Genomic DNA, 14,358 nt, shown 5'->3' with positions numbered 1-14,358 from the left:
CCTTCCACAGTCCTCCCCAAAACATGGTCAGGTTGTCACAGGAATACCCCACTCCTGGTACCAATTTGCTTCTTGGTCATGATGTTTGTGCAGGAATAGAAACCCTGACTAAGACAGAGGGTGAACCTGGAGACTAGAAGAAATGATGAGTAACTGACTGTAGAATGTAAGCTTGTTCCCAGCTTGTTTGCTAACTTTTGAAACAGTTGTTCCTTATATCACCTGGAACTTGCACCCCTCCAGTCTCTCAGACTCTTGGGTGCTGGGACTATTGTTGTGCACGGCTATGCATGGTCAGGTCCTTAAGTTCAATGAACTTGTTTTAAAAATATATCACAAGATATAAGGAATGTAAATATCAACTGCATATTGATTTTACTGGATTATTGCTAAATATTCTAAATGTAATAATGCCATTGAGATTATACTTTCTCATGAGTCCTTATGGAGATCACACTCAAACATTTATACTTTAAATGTTATTAATTTAGGAGTTTATTTCAAAATAACACAAGTTAGTGGAAAAAGGGAATAGAAAATAGAACACACAAAAGTGCTGCTGTTGCCTGTGAAGGTTCTATGCCCCAGTGTAAGGGAGTGCCAGGGCCAGGAAGCAGGAGAGGGTGGAGTGGCGAGCAGGGGAGGGGGAAGGGAACAAGGGTTTGCTCTTGTTGTTTTTTGTTTTTTGTTTTTTTGGGTTTTTTTTTGTTTTGTTTTTGGAGGGGAAACTGGGAAAGGAGATATCGTGTGACATGTAAATAAAGAAAATATCTAATAAAAAAACTGCTGCTGTTGAAGCTGAGAGATAGATGGAAATTTAACACAATCCCTCTTAACTATGATTATGTTTTAAATTTCCATTACAAAACTATTAAGAGGCAACTGTGGTTAGTGCTCATAAGTAGTCAATGGGCAGAAACAGAAGAATCACCACAAGTTTGAGGCCAGTCTGACCTAGAGTTGTAGGCCAGCCAGGGCTATAGCAAAAGACAAGGAAACACACACACACACACACACACACACACACACACACACACACCTCTTTGTATGTGAGAGAAGTGTGTGGGTGTGTGTATGTGCACGTGCATGCACGGGCATTCTTGAATGTGTTTGTGTGACCTATTGAGTTTAATTTTGCATTGCTTGCATGACCATAGGTAAAGGAGTTACTTCCTGGAGCATAGACAATTAATGAGTAGCTATATCACCTCTTGCTGGATAATCATTAACTGCCAATGGATCCTCAGGAAAGGGGGGACATGAGTCTCTCCTGCATCCAGGTAACCCCAGTCTAATGAAGGTCTTGTGTGGGTAACTAGCACTGCTGTGATTCCAAAAGTGCAATGGACATGCCATGTTCAGGAAACAACAGTCATTTATATCCTCCAACTCTTATGTTCTTTCCAGCCCCTCTTTATTTGAGACAGTCTTGAACATATGATCCTACTGTTTCAGCCTCTCTCTCTCTCTCTCTCTCTCTCTCTCTCTTTCTCTCTCTCTCTCTCTCTCTCTGTGTGTGTGTGTGTGTGTGTGTGTGTGTGTGTGTGTGTGTGTGTAGTCCTAGCTGTTCTGGAGCTCTCTATGTAGATCAGGCTGGCCTCAAACTCACAGACATTCTCTTGCCTCTGCCTACCAAGTGCTGAGATTAAAGGTATGTGCCACCACACGAAGCTTGTCAATATGGTTTGGATTGGCTTTTCTGTATGCCTGATGATGACACACTTCTATGATGAGGTGTGAGGACTACACCTATCAATGGAAATAAGAACAGATATTTCGAATGAAGTTAATGCTGGCTTAGTAAAGTGATGGTTGTAGGCTCTCCTCCAGGATCCATGACTTTACTAGCTCTCAACAGTTGGCTAAGTCTCAGGCAGGATTTCCTTCTTGTTTAACAGATCTTAAGTCCAACTAGAGAGCTGTCATCACTGCCAAGACATGGATATCACGACTGCAGCTTTAGGATCATTGTGCCATGCTGGTCATTGCCATGGTTCATAGGTGTCAAAGCTGGGTAGGACTGCTGGCTGCCTCCCTTCTTTGGAAGCTTTCATGGCACCTTCTGGTACCTGTATTCCTCAAGAAGGAGACTTCCCATTCAGTTCCACTTCAGGAGTCTCTGGACCCTGTGTGTGAAATGCATGGTGTCTTCAACATTAAGGATTTACATTCCACCTCTGGGAACAACCAAAGACAATGACAAAAGCTCTAATGTTTTGGAAGTCTTTTAAACAACCCTGCCCAACAACTCAAAAGAGGCCATCTTAAGGTAAATGTCACATATTCTCTCATCTGAGACTCCTAGCTCAAACTCTTTATATAAGGATATATCCTGGAGTAATTGCAGAAACCAGGAAACTAAAAAGTCACCATTTTGCTAGGGCAGGGGCCAATAGAGGGGGGGAGCAGGCTACAACGGATCTGAATGGAAAAATGGAGACTCATTAGGGAAGCAGAGAGATAAATACAGAAGATGGGAGGAAATAAATACAGAAGAGAGGAGGGTAACTAATAAAAAATGTCTTGAAAGCCATAAGGAATCATACTATTAACTCTCTACCTAAAATCTTTTTTTTTTTCCAGACAGGGTTTCTCTGTGTAGCCCTGGCTGTCCTGGAACCCACTCTGTAGACCAGGCTGGCCTCGAACTCAGAAATCCACCTGCCTCTGCCTCCCAAGTGCTGGGATTAAAGGTATGTGCCACCACTGCCCGGCTCTACCTAAAATCTTATAATGCAGGTAAATCTTATGTGAATGTATGAATGAATGTATAGGTAGATGGGCAGACAGACAGATAAAATTTAATGAAATTTTCCCATCTGGGCTGACAATGCTTTCACCAGCTGCCAAAAATGATCTAACAAAACAAAACAAAACAAACAAACAAAAACCAGCATCAGGCATAGGTTACTTATAATTTTTAAAAGATCATTTTGCTTTTTTAAAAAAGAAGTTGGTCAGATATCAAAGCATGTGCCAATGAGGCTGAGAGTCAGTATTTTGGCAGGCTAAAAATCCAAATTAAATAACGCTGAAGCAAGAGATCTCTAGAAGGAATTAGAAAATCTCAGGGGTAATGCTGTTTGTCTAGATAATCTGGCAACAGCACAGGGAGACAATAAAGGAGTTTGGTCTGATTTTAACTTCTATCCTGCTGCCAGCACCACACCCACACACCCGAGCTCTGTGGATTTGGGGTTTTACTCTCAGTCCACATTTTGGCCGCACATGTTTAGACTGCATCCACACGAGACAACAGAAGATTCAGAGTTCCCTGTGAATTTTACTGAAGCAAAGCAGAATTGTTACAAAGTATCTCTCAAAACTTTAAGAGCCCAAGCTAGGCAGTGATGGAGTACATTTGGAGGCAGAGGAAGGCAGATCTCTGTGTGTTCAAGGCCAGCCTGATCTATAGATGCACAACGTTGTACACTGTTTGGAAGTTTCGCTGATCCTTTAAGGATAAATGCTTACTTAGTGTTTGTGTTCCTTTGTGGATATGAGTTCTGATCAATGAAGTTGAAAAGACTCCCTCAAATGGTCAAAAAAGAGAACTGACAGAAGACTAACCGAGAACAACTGATAGAATTTGCAGTTAAATCATATGTAGTCCCCGTGAATGTGCACACGGACACATGAACACTGGCCATTCTCTTAAAATGACTGACCTGCTATGTAAGCAAAAACAGGACAGAGTGTTTTTCCCCTGTACAGCTTTACAAATCAGAACGTTCTCACCTCACAGAAGAACCAGACCTTCTGAAATCAAAGCATTTATTCGTTCATTCATTCATTTAAACTCTTGGCTTTGTTGTATTTATTGATCATAAGTGTTCATCTGACCAGTTCATCTCCCGTGTATGCAAAAATTAACAATCTTGGTCTTGCCTATTTCCAATGAAGGAGGTAATTTCAGCAAAGCCCGAATTTAACATATAAACAAATCTTAATGTTTCCACCTAGAGATCCTACTTTGCAGAATGTATTTCTTTAATGCTTTGCTTCTAAAAAATACACTTTAAAATTACATACCCATCACTACTTTAAGCTAAGCTACCTGACTTGAAGCTGTGCCATCAAAAACTAATCTCATTACCAGAGCACTTAGAAAAATCTTAGAAAGGTGAAATGGGTAGTATAAAGTATGATATTATCTATATAATGGATACCTTTTTTAAAATTAGTAGTGGGGAAAAGTGCCAAGAAAAGCATCGTTAGTGCTGTGCAACCATGTTTTTCCTTTATATGGCCATAATGATCCAGAAGTGGATTCAAAATGAACATTAATCAGCATAAAGCATTTGCACACTATGGAAGCCCCAGAATGTTTTACTTGATAGAGCAGCTTCCCAATCACATAACCTGAGGGCTAGTAATGTATCCCATAGATACCTCCCAGGAACTAGATAGGAAGACATGGTAGAAAGAGCTCTCTTGGGTCTGGCTCAGTGGCTAGTAATGTATCCCATAGAAACCTCCCAGGAACTAGATAGGAAGACATGGTAGAAAGAGCTCTCTTGGGTCTGGCTCAGTGGTTAAGTGTATGTACTACTCTTCCAGAGGATCAGAATTCAGCTCCTAGTACCCCTATATCAGGCAGCTCCAGGGGACCCCATGTTTGGAGCCTCATCAGACATGTCCCCCATCACACACACACACCATACACACAATTTAAAAATAATTTTTAGACTAAAAAAAAAGAAGAAAGGACTCTCTCAGATATTGTTAGTATTATAAAAATTCTCATCCCTTAAGTATATGTTAAATATCCAAGTCTTCTAAAAATAATGGTCTTGATTTTTTGAGGGAGGATGGGGACTTACACTAACAGTTGGTTCTCAAAAAAATAAAATAGGACAATACAAACCCATTGAAATGTATGTAAAATCTCCCTGTGGACAAAATACTTCTAGCCAACATAAAGAAACCATGCATACAGACACATGATATTTTCAAACACGAATAGCTTACCCCTACATATATTATTAGGAGTTTGAATATAAGCTAAAGAATATTGAGTAGGGCTACTGCCTAGAATATATCCAAGCCCATCACCAAGACCTGAAATTTAGTATTCATTTAGTCATGCTAACCTTTGTTTTTATTAATGTAAACACAATGGAGAAAATATTACATTATTGATCACTGTGAATTATTGAAACATTCCAAACATACTGATTTTAACATTTTTAAGCAATCCATTTTTACCATACATCAAATTATACAGACAGATGGAAATAAAAGATAAACAATTTCTGTATTCCTCAACCTTATTGCTCAATAATTTGCTGACTGCCCAAATTAATTAATGGATTAGTAAGCCAAGCATTTTTTAAAAACTGTGTGGATACAGTAAGAAGCACAACAAACTCTCTGTCCTTGCGGACTAATACTCTGTAAGAACCAAAAAAGCAAGCAATAAATAGAAGATGAAGAAAGAGGTCTGGAGAGAATGAGAGCTCTGGAGTGCCTCCTGCTCTTCCCAGCACTCATGTCAAGCGGCTTAGAACCACCTGTAACTCCAGCTCCAGGGAATCTAATACCCTACTATGGCCTCCACGAATACCTTCACACACAGCAGAAATTTACCCAGGCATACATGCAGACACATTAGTGAAAATAAAAACAGAAAAGGAGTTCAGTGGCTAAGTATGTGCATTTGCTATTCTTACAGAAGAATCACATTTGGTTTCCAGTACCCACATGATGTCTCATTACCATCCAAAGGATTTGATATTCTTTTCTGACCCTCTTTGCCACTAAGTATACACACACACACACACACACACACACACACACACACACACACATACATATACATATATATACGCAACTCATACATATTAAATAAAAATAAGTATTTTTTAAAATTTAAAATAAATATAAATAGACATATTTTAAGATGAGAAAAAGACAGCCAGGCATTGGTGGTAAAAACACTCAGGAGGCAGAGGAAGGCAGATCTCTGAGTTCAAGGCCAGCCTGATCTATACAGTGAGTTTCAGGACAGCCAGGGCTACAAAGAGAAACCTTGTCTTGAAACACTCCTCTCCCAAAATTAAAAAAAGAAAGAAAGGAAGAAAGAAAGAAAAGGAAAGAAAAGGAAGGAAGAAAAGTCAGGCAAATAAGGGATCCATAACAATTGACCAAAGACCTGAGTAATATGGGAAGAAGAGCTAAGCAGCTATCAGAAGAAAACTCATTCCAAACAAAACAAGAAAGCAGCTCTCTGGAGTGCAGTGTTCTTAGCACATTTGAGAAACAAGGAAGCCAGTGTGCAAGAAGCAGAGTGAACAAGGAACTGGCTTCTTATTCCTTTATTAAAATTCTGCATTTATTTTGTGTAATTGGGACTACCAAGTAGGTATAACTAAATTCATTCATTCTGCATATTTTCAATTTCTCGAGATTTTCAAAACATTAACTTTTGTAAGTAATATCCATGGTTCCAAATTCAAATCTACAGAGCAGTATTCATAAAAATCCATTTTCTGGAGCTGTGCATGGTGACCAATGACTTTAATCTCAGCATTTAAGAGGCAAAGGTGGATGAACATCGGTGAGACCAGCCTGGTCTCCATAGTGAGTTCCAAGATAGCCAGAACTATGTAGAGACCCCGTGTCAACAACAAAAATAACAATAACAAAGTTTAGTTTCTGTTCTTGTTTCCTCCAACCAACTGTTTCTTTTATGAATACCTAGCAGTTCACAGTAACCCTTGGCTACAGAACAAGTTTGAGGCCGGGGGGGGGGGGGATACATTAGACCCTATTAGGAATAAAGGAAGGAAGGGAGGGAGGAAAAGAGGAGAGAGAAGGAGAAGGAGGAAGACAGAGACAGAAAAGGGAAGAGAGAAAGGGAGAGTGAGAAAAGAGAGCAGAGAGAAAGCAAGAGTAAGAGTGCATGGTGGTAAGAATATGGAGGGACTGGAAGCCTTGTATTTACTTCAGAAATATACAGTGGCATAGCCACTGTGAAATACAGTATATCATTTAAAAATATAATTATTATATGATCCAGTATTTTGTGCTATATATCCAAAAGAATTCAAGGTAGAGACTCAGATGTATTCTTACATCTATGTAAGATGTAAGAATGATCATAGTAGCATTATTCACAATAGCCAAAGAGTAGAAGCAACCCAAGTGTCATCACCAATGAATGGTTAAGCCAAGTGTGATGCATGTGTACATACATACATATGGATATTATCCAGCCTCACAAAGGAAAAATATTCTGACCCATGCCTCGACCCGGATGAACAATAAAAACATCTGCTGTGTGAAAGACATCAGTCTTTAACCAGGTGCTGTGACCCAGGACTCTCAAGACTGAGGCAGGAGGATGCAAAGTTCCAAGGACTATATACCTAGATCCATTCTCAAAATCCAAAACTTGACCTTAAGAAAAGGGCAGCTGCCTAGCTGTGGAGGCACAAACCTTTGATCCCAGCACTTGGGAGGCAGAGGCAAGAGGATCTCTGTGAGTTTGAGGACAACCTAGTCTGTTTTAGGACAATCAAGCCTACACAAACACCAACACACACACACACAAAAAAACCCCTGTCTCAAAAATAACCAAGAAATGGGTTTGGAGAGATGGCTCAGCGGTTAAGAACACCACTGAGTACTCTTCCAGAGGTCCTGAATCCAACTCCCAGCAACCACATGTTGTATCTGAAATCAGCTACAGTGTACTCATATACATTAAATAAGCAAATAATAAAAAAGAAAAGCAGGAGTATGCTGTGAGAAGGCTTAGTGGGTCAAGGTGCTTGCTTGGCCCTACACCTGCCAACCTGAATTCAATCCCTGGGATCCACATGGGAACAGAGCCCTGACTCCCTCAAGCTGTTCTCTATCCTTTACATGCACACTGTGGTCTATGCACCTATACACATGTCTGCCCTCACATATGCACAGAGTAAGTAAATAAATGTAATGAAGAATCAAAAGAAACAGCAGCTAGTTACAATGAGACAAAAAATGCAGGACTTAGATGAAGGACCTAGAGAAGTCAAGTTCACAAAAACAAAAACAATGGTGATTTTCTGAGGCTGGAGAGAGAGCCATGGAGAACATCATTAAAACATATAGACTAAGCAAGTTATAGTTTTACATTTAAATATATATACACACATATATATACACATGTATACATATATATACATACATATATATAAAACTAAAGAAAACGAGGCCACAGATTTGAAAAGACAAGGAGTTGAGTGTGTAGGAGGGTTTAGAGGGAGGATATAGGAGGGAGTAGTGTTTGAATAAGAATTGGTCCCCATGGCCCAGCAAAGGTCCCCATGCCTCTGCCTCGCAAGTGCCGGGCCTTTAATCCCAGCACTTGGGAGGTAGAGGCAGGTGGATTTCTGATTTCGAGACCAGCCTGGACTACAGAATGAGTTCCAGAACAGCCAGGGCTACACAGAGAAACCCTGTCTCAAAAAACGAAAAACAAAAACAAACAAAAAAATTGGCTCCCATGGATCCATAGGGAATGGCACTGTAAGGAGGTGTGGCCTTTTGGAATGGGTGCGCCTTGTTGGCGGAAGTATGTAACTGGAGGGGGTGCAGGCTTTGAGGTCTCAGAAGCTTCAGCTAGGCTTCCTGGCTCACCGTCTCTTCCGGCTGCCTGCCTCCTTCCTTCGGCTAGGCTCAGCTCTGTCCCCAGCACCTTGTCTGCCTGCACACTGCCATGCTCCTGCCATGCTGATAATGGACTAAACCTCTGAAACTGTAAGCCAGCCCCAATTAAATGTTTTCCTTTATAAGAGTTGCCGTGGTCGTGGTGTCTCTTCACAGCAATAAAACCCACAGCATAGAGGGGAACCTATGCAATTATATTATCTCAAAAAATATTTTTAAAAATCTATAAGAAGACCAGAAGTTAAACAGCCATTTATCTGAGACAGTTCTTCATCCATCTGGTTTGCTAAAAGTTACCAGAACTGGGTACTGAATAGATTTTGAAAAATATTCAGTCACTTTTTAGTGCGAAATTATACATTATTATCTCTTAATTCTTCCAGTTATAATGGTGGAAGGCAGCAGAGCACAGTGGCACATGGCTTTAATCGCAGCACTTGGAAGACAGAGGCAGGAGGATTTCTGTGAGTTAAAGGCTAGCCTGTTCTACAGAGTTGCAAAGCTCTTGAACCGTCATGTGTTCATCCCAGGACTTCTAGTTAGGTCTTCTTTCTGAGCAAAGATTTAAACTTCCTTTTTTAGATTCTTATAAAGAAACAATCCTGCTGGACCTGGAACTGAAGACCTGTAATCCTAGCTACCTAGCTACTTGGAAGGCTGAAACTGCACGATCAAGGTTGCCCCTACCTTACATACTGAGCTCAAGGCCTGCCTGAGCAACACCCTGTCTGAAATAAAAGTGAAAACAGGGTTGGCTTGTAGCTTCTGGGTAGAACCCCTGCCTGGCACGTGCAAGGAGCGAGGCTCAGTCTGCCATAGCGACAAAAATTAAAAATTTATTTCCACCATTAGTGACACTAACAAAGCCAGGCACAGCCTTCAGTGTGCTCCTTTTCATTTCACTGGCCTGTCAGCTTGTTACCGGGGGCCTGTCCTTGTCTTCCTCTGCGGGTTACCAATAAAGTTGTTACAAAGTGACCTTGAGCGTCTTCCCCGCCTTCTCCATCCGGGTGCTGCGGCGCGGATAAGAGCCGCACCGCGCTTGCGCGCCCAGCCCCACTGCTTCGACCTCTGCCGCCGCTGCCGCCGCCGCCGCCGCCTCAGAAGGTAAGCGGAGGTAAACGGAGAGCGCGGGGCCGGGGCGGAGCGGGTCCCCGCGCCATCTCCACCGGGCTTGCGCCTCCCGGGCACGCGGCCACGCCGTCGGCCTCCGCGGGGCCCCTCGGGGCTGGGGTGGGAAGGGCAGGGCCCTGGGGGACACTTGACCTTAAGCCTCCTTTTCGCTCCGCAGAGAGGAAGCGGGAGAGGAGCCCACGTCGCCTGTCACCTATATCCACGCCGCGCCGTCAGGAAGAAAGATGTTCGCCTGCGCCAAGCTCGCCCGCACCCCTGCTCTGGTGCGTAGACCGGGCCTCGGCCCAGCGTTCACGCCGAGGGACCGGCTCTCCTTCACCCTTGCCCCGATGTCCTCTCCTCCCTCCCTCCCAACCCTGGGGCCCGCAGTTAGTTCCCGGCCATGTGTCCCCCCACGAGGCCTAGCTGTCAGGCCTTCTGGGCGTAGGTCACAGCCTCCTTGCTCGAGGAGCTCGCCCTTCACCCACCGCCCGGTCCCTCTGGAGTTGGGGGGGATCGACGTGAAGGTCGGGGTGCTGGGAAGTTAAGAAAGGGCCGCAGAGGCCTAGTTGCCACCACAGCGTTCCCCATGCGTGTCTGTAGGTCAAACTCGCCGCTGCAGAGGGAGGGACTTTGCTTCCTTGTGTGGGCGGAGAAAGGTGTTTGGGGAGCCCTGAAGCTTGCTTTTTGGAGGCTTTAAGTGAAGTCTGAATCTAAAGGATTTGTTCTAGAGAATCGGATCCTGGTTCTGAAGGGATTTTCTGTGACCTTAGTGTCGTGGACACTCAAGGACAGAGAAGCCAGACTGCCAGATGTCCTTATAGTGAGAGTATTGCACCGGTTGTTAAGCTGCCATCCAACTGCTTAACTCTATAGTAAATTTAGAATTAGCGAGCATTTAGGGATCCCTTGGAAATAGTAGGAGCTTCATTAAGAACTGGACTATTTTAAATGATCAGATTCATAGTGACACTCCTATGAGCCCACATAAATGTACTTGAATCACAGCACTACAGTTACTAAAACTCCTACAACACTCAGTCACTTTGTAACTAATTGTTCTTAGGATTTTTGTTTACAAATAGATTAGATAGAGCATTCCATGGTTCATTAGCATGAAAATTTTGGTTGGCCTTGTGTGTTCAAAATGATCAAAAGCTGAGCTAATTGCACGGATAATAAATCTCTGATCTTTCTCTTCTGCTTTCTCCTTTAGAATTTATAGTTACATGGGAGGTCACTGAAGACCAATCTGTACTCTTAATACTTGAAATTCTTTCCTTCTGTTAATAGATCCGAGCTGGATCCAGAGTTGCATATAGACCAATTTCTGCCTCAGTGTTATCTCGACCAGAGACTAGGACTGGAGAGGTGAGTAGTAATAATAGAAATTAGGAAACACGCCAGGAAGTCTTAGTGTTGTTATCCTGGGGGGTGTATTAATGGATGGCCCCAGGGTGGCTTTCCAGTTTTATTAAATAATATATAGAAGGTGAGCCACTGAGAGTGAGGAGCTTTTGTCCAGCACAACCTCCTGAATTAGCAAATATTTTAGGTTGTATTTATAATTTTGAGTTATTTATATTTTAGATTAAAATAGCCATGGTTATCCACAAAAACCTGCTCTGTTGAAAAGCATATCCACTATTCTGTTTTATACCTTTAGCAATCTTGAGAGGTATTGTTAACTATCTTAGCAATCCTGAGAGGTATAGTTATTGTTAACTATCTTATATGAGATAAGAATTATATCAAGCTCTTGGTTTTCTTTTTCCTTGAGCCATACAATTAATTTATTTATAACAGGCTACAATATAAAGAAGTTATGTTTTTGGCACTATGATATTTGAAATCGATGTGATTACTGAATTGACCTTTGCCTTTTTTCCTCTTCCCAGGGCTCTACAGTATTTAATGGGGCCCAGAATGGTGTGTGTCAGCTGATCCGAAGGGAGTTTCAGACCAGTGTAATCAGCAGAGACATTGATACTGCTGCCAAATTCATTGGTGCAGGTGCTGCAACAGTAGGAGTTGCTGGTTCTGGTGCTGGTATTGGAACAGTCTTTGGCAGTCTTATCATTGGTTATGCCAGGTAATCACGTCTGTCAGGGTAAGGTGAAGACACAGTGGGAAGCTATCAGTAGAATTAGGAAAGTGATGAAATAATAGTAGCCCTTTTGAATGAAGTGTCTGCTGTGTGTCTTGCATAAATTGTGAGCTGTGTGTGCATTAGTCACTTAAAGAAATGAGGATAGAGCTAGGGGCTAGGGCACATGCCTATAACTGCAACCAGTCAGGAGATGAAGGGGATCACACGTGTCAGGACCCTTCAGAGTAGGTGCAAACTAAGAATTTATATTTGCATATGAAGATAGCTCCCTAACTTTATGCCACATGATTAGGAGTGGGTAAAATAATCTGAGAAACAAAAGCAAAGCAGTGCAGGAGATAGCATCCCCATAGAACTTTGTGTCTGCAAAGATCCCCATACTAGGTATCTGACTACCATTTACCAAATGTGCTGACCTTAATATTACTTCAAAGTAACAGTCACCTGTATTGTGTCTCTTTTAGAAACCCTTCACTGAAGCAGCAGCTGTTCTCGTATGCTATCCTGGGATTTGCCTTGTCTGAAGCTATGGGTCTCTTTTGTTTGATGGTTGCGTTCTTGATCTTGTTTGCCATGTAACAGAAATTACTGCCTGAAATGTTGGCGTTCATAGTAATTACGGATGTAGTTCCGTCTATCTTGCTGTGACTCCGAAGACTGTAGTACTGGTGTCATGGAAATATATGTTATTTCCAAAGTCATTTCATTAAAGATGAAAACTTTAATTTTTGCTGTGATTTGTACTTACATAAATATGGATCATCACAAAGATATACGTTGAGGTCGACGGTTGTCCAGGGCAGGGGAAGGTACAGCAGTTACCCTGGTTTTGAAAAAGTGCTGTATATGATTTTTATGGGAATTCTCTTATGTAGTGTTTCACAGATGGGGCTTTTGTTTCTAATGTAAAGGAGAAATATTTTAGTCCTTTGGGCTTCTTTGAAACATTAATGCAAACCACATCAAAATAGTTTTGTGTTTTTAAAAGTTAACCATGAATTAGAACACATAAAAACGGAATCACCATCCAGGTGCATGTGGCTGCCCTTTCATTGCTGTTCTAAGAACTCGTGGCAGCTTCTTAGGATTTCCTGGGAGGGAATGAGATTTTTGTACTTCTGTAAGCCTCATATTGAATAGCTCTGTATCTATAGTAAGTGATCACCTGTCTTCTGAGAAGGGACCCAGGCAAACTGGCAGCTGGTTTCTTATTTTTAACAAGTCTCTTTAAACAGCAGGTGGCTTCATGTTTAAGTCCTCTGAAACACTGCTGCTGCCATTTGTAGTGAAGTTTTAGGCATGATGGCCATCAAGTGTTCATCTCCAGTGCTGCTGGTTGCTTCTTGCTCAGACTTTTCCTGCCACAAAGATAATGATAGCAGGTAAACTATCATTAGATTGACATCCAAGTTCCTGGTTTGAGGTAGAAGATAGTGGAACCTGGGAGGGTGAAGAGGCAAACTAGAATGATACATAAGTACGGGAGTGTCATGATGAAACCCATTACTTTTGTATGCTAGCAAAGGATTTTTAAAAGTTTCAGGTTTTAGTTTGAAGATGAGAGTTAGTACAAATAGGAAAGCTGCTTTACTTTAGTACCTTCTAGCTAAGTTTAGGCTGAGACGTAGAATGCAAATTGCTTTTAGTAATTTAGTAAAGTAGAAGTAAATTGCTTTTAGTCATCTGTTTTTTTTTTTTATAGGGGGGCACCCCAGGAAGCAAAAACTGATTGCTTTTAGTCATCTAGTCTATCACAAAATTCCTGGGAAAACTTTCAACTCTAAAAGGAAGAAGGCAGCACTCTAGCTAATATCAGCAATCCCAGACAGTTCAGAAGCTAAGGCAGGATTACCACATATACATAGCACACATTGAAAAACACTAAGTGAAGTAGGCCAAACAAAAGACCCCTAGTGTGTGATTTTGTTTGTATAAAATAGGTAAGTTTGTAGAGACTGAGCCAATTAGAAGTTATTGGGAACTCTAGGAACATGGGACCGTGGGTGACTGACTGTTGGTTGTGGAGCTTCATTTTGGGTAATTGGTGCTTGAACAAGGTTATAAATGCACTAAATCATCTAATTGTACACTTCTTAAATGGTTACCATAGCAAACATTGGTATTTTACAATTAAGTTCCTGTACTATGTAACAAAATACACAGTAAAAATACACAGTACATTTTTTTAAATCATAGGGAAAAGTTAGATGAAGTTCCAAGTTCATTTTAAATAAAATCAGTCTTGGGAAGACTTAACTGGTTAGTGCTCAAAGTGTGAAACACCGATGCTGGGAGAAGAGATGCTCTGCTGAGGGAATGCCAAGTATAAAAACTCCCTGTACACTGGGTGCCTGGGCTTCAGTTTACTGAGCAAGTCTTGAGAAACTAATTTAGAGTTACAGGCTCTTTTAACCTAGATGGGACAAATGCTACATCAAATACTATTCGTGGAGAAAGAGTTACTATGTAGCATTTTGCTG

General features: G+C 41.6%; 1 protein-coding gene across 1 annotated transcript; it reads left to right on the top strand.

Annotated features, from left to right (window-relative positions):
- Positions 1 to 9,640: 9,640 nt before the first annotated feature.
- Atp5mc3 (ATP synthase membrane subunit c locus 3) lies at positions 9,641 to 12,603 on the top strand. Its single transcript, XM_031370645.1, has 5 exons — positions 9,641 to 9,762; positions 9,947 to 10,052; positions 11,062 to 11,139; positions 11,667 to 11,860; positions 12,343 to 12,603. Exons 2-5 carry the CDS (start codon positions 10,014 to 10,016, stop codon positions 12,455 to 12,457), a joined length of 426 nt encoding a protein of 141 aa, XP_031226505.1. The 5' UTR covers positions 9,641 to 9,762; positions 9,947 to 10,013; the 3' UTR covers positions 12,458 to 12,603.
- The last annotated feature ends 1,755 nt before the right edge of the window (positions 12,604 to 14,358 follow it).

The sequence above is a fragment of the Mastomys coucha genome, unplaced genomic scaffold (assembly GCF_008632895.1).
Source record: "Mastomys coucha isolate ucsf_1 unplaced genomic scaffold, UCSF_Mcou_1 pScaffold15, whole genome shotgun sequence".
Lineage (NCBI taxonomy): Eukaryota > Metazoa > Chordata > Mammalia > Rodentia > Muridae > Mastomys > Mastomys coucha.
This window is presented reverse-complemented; position numbering and strand designations above follow the sequence as displayed.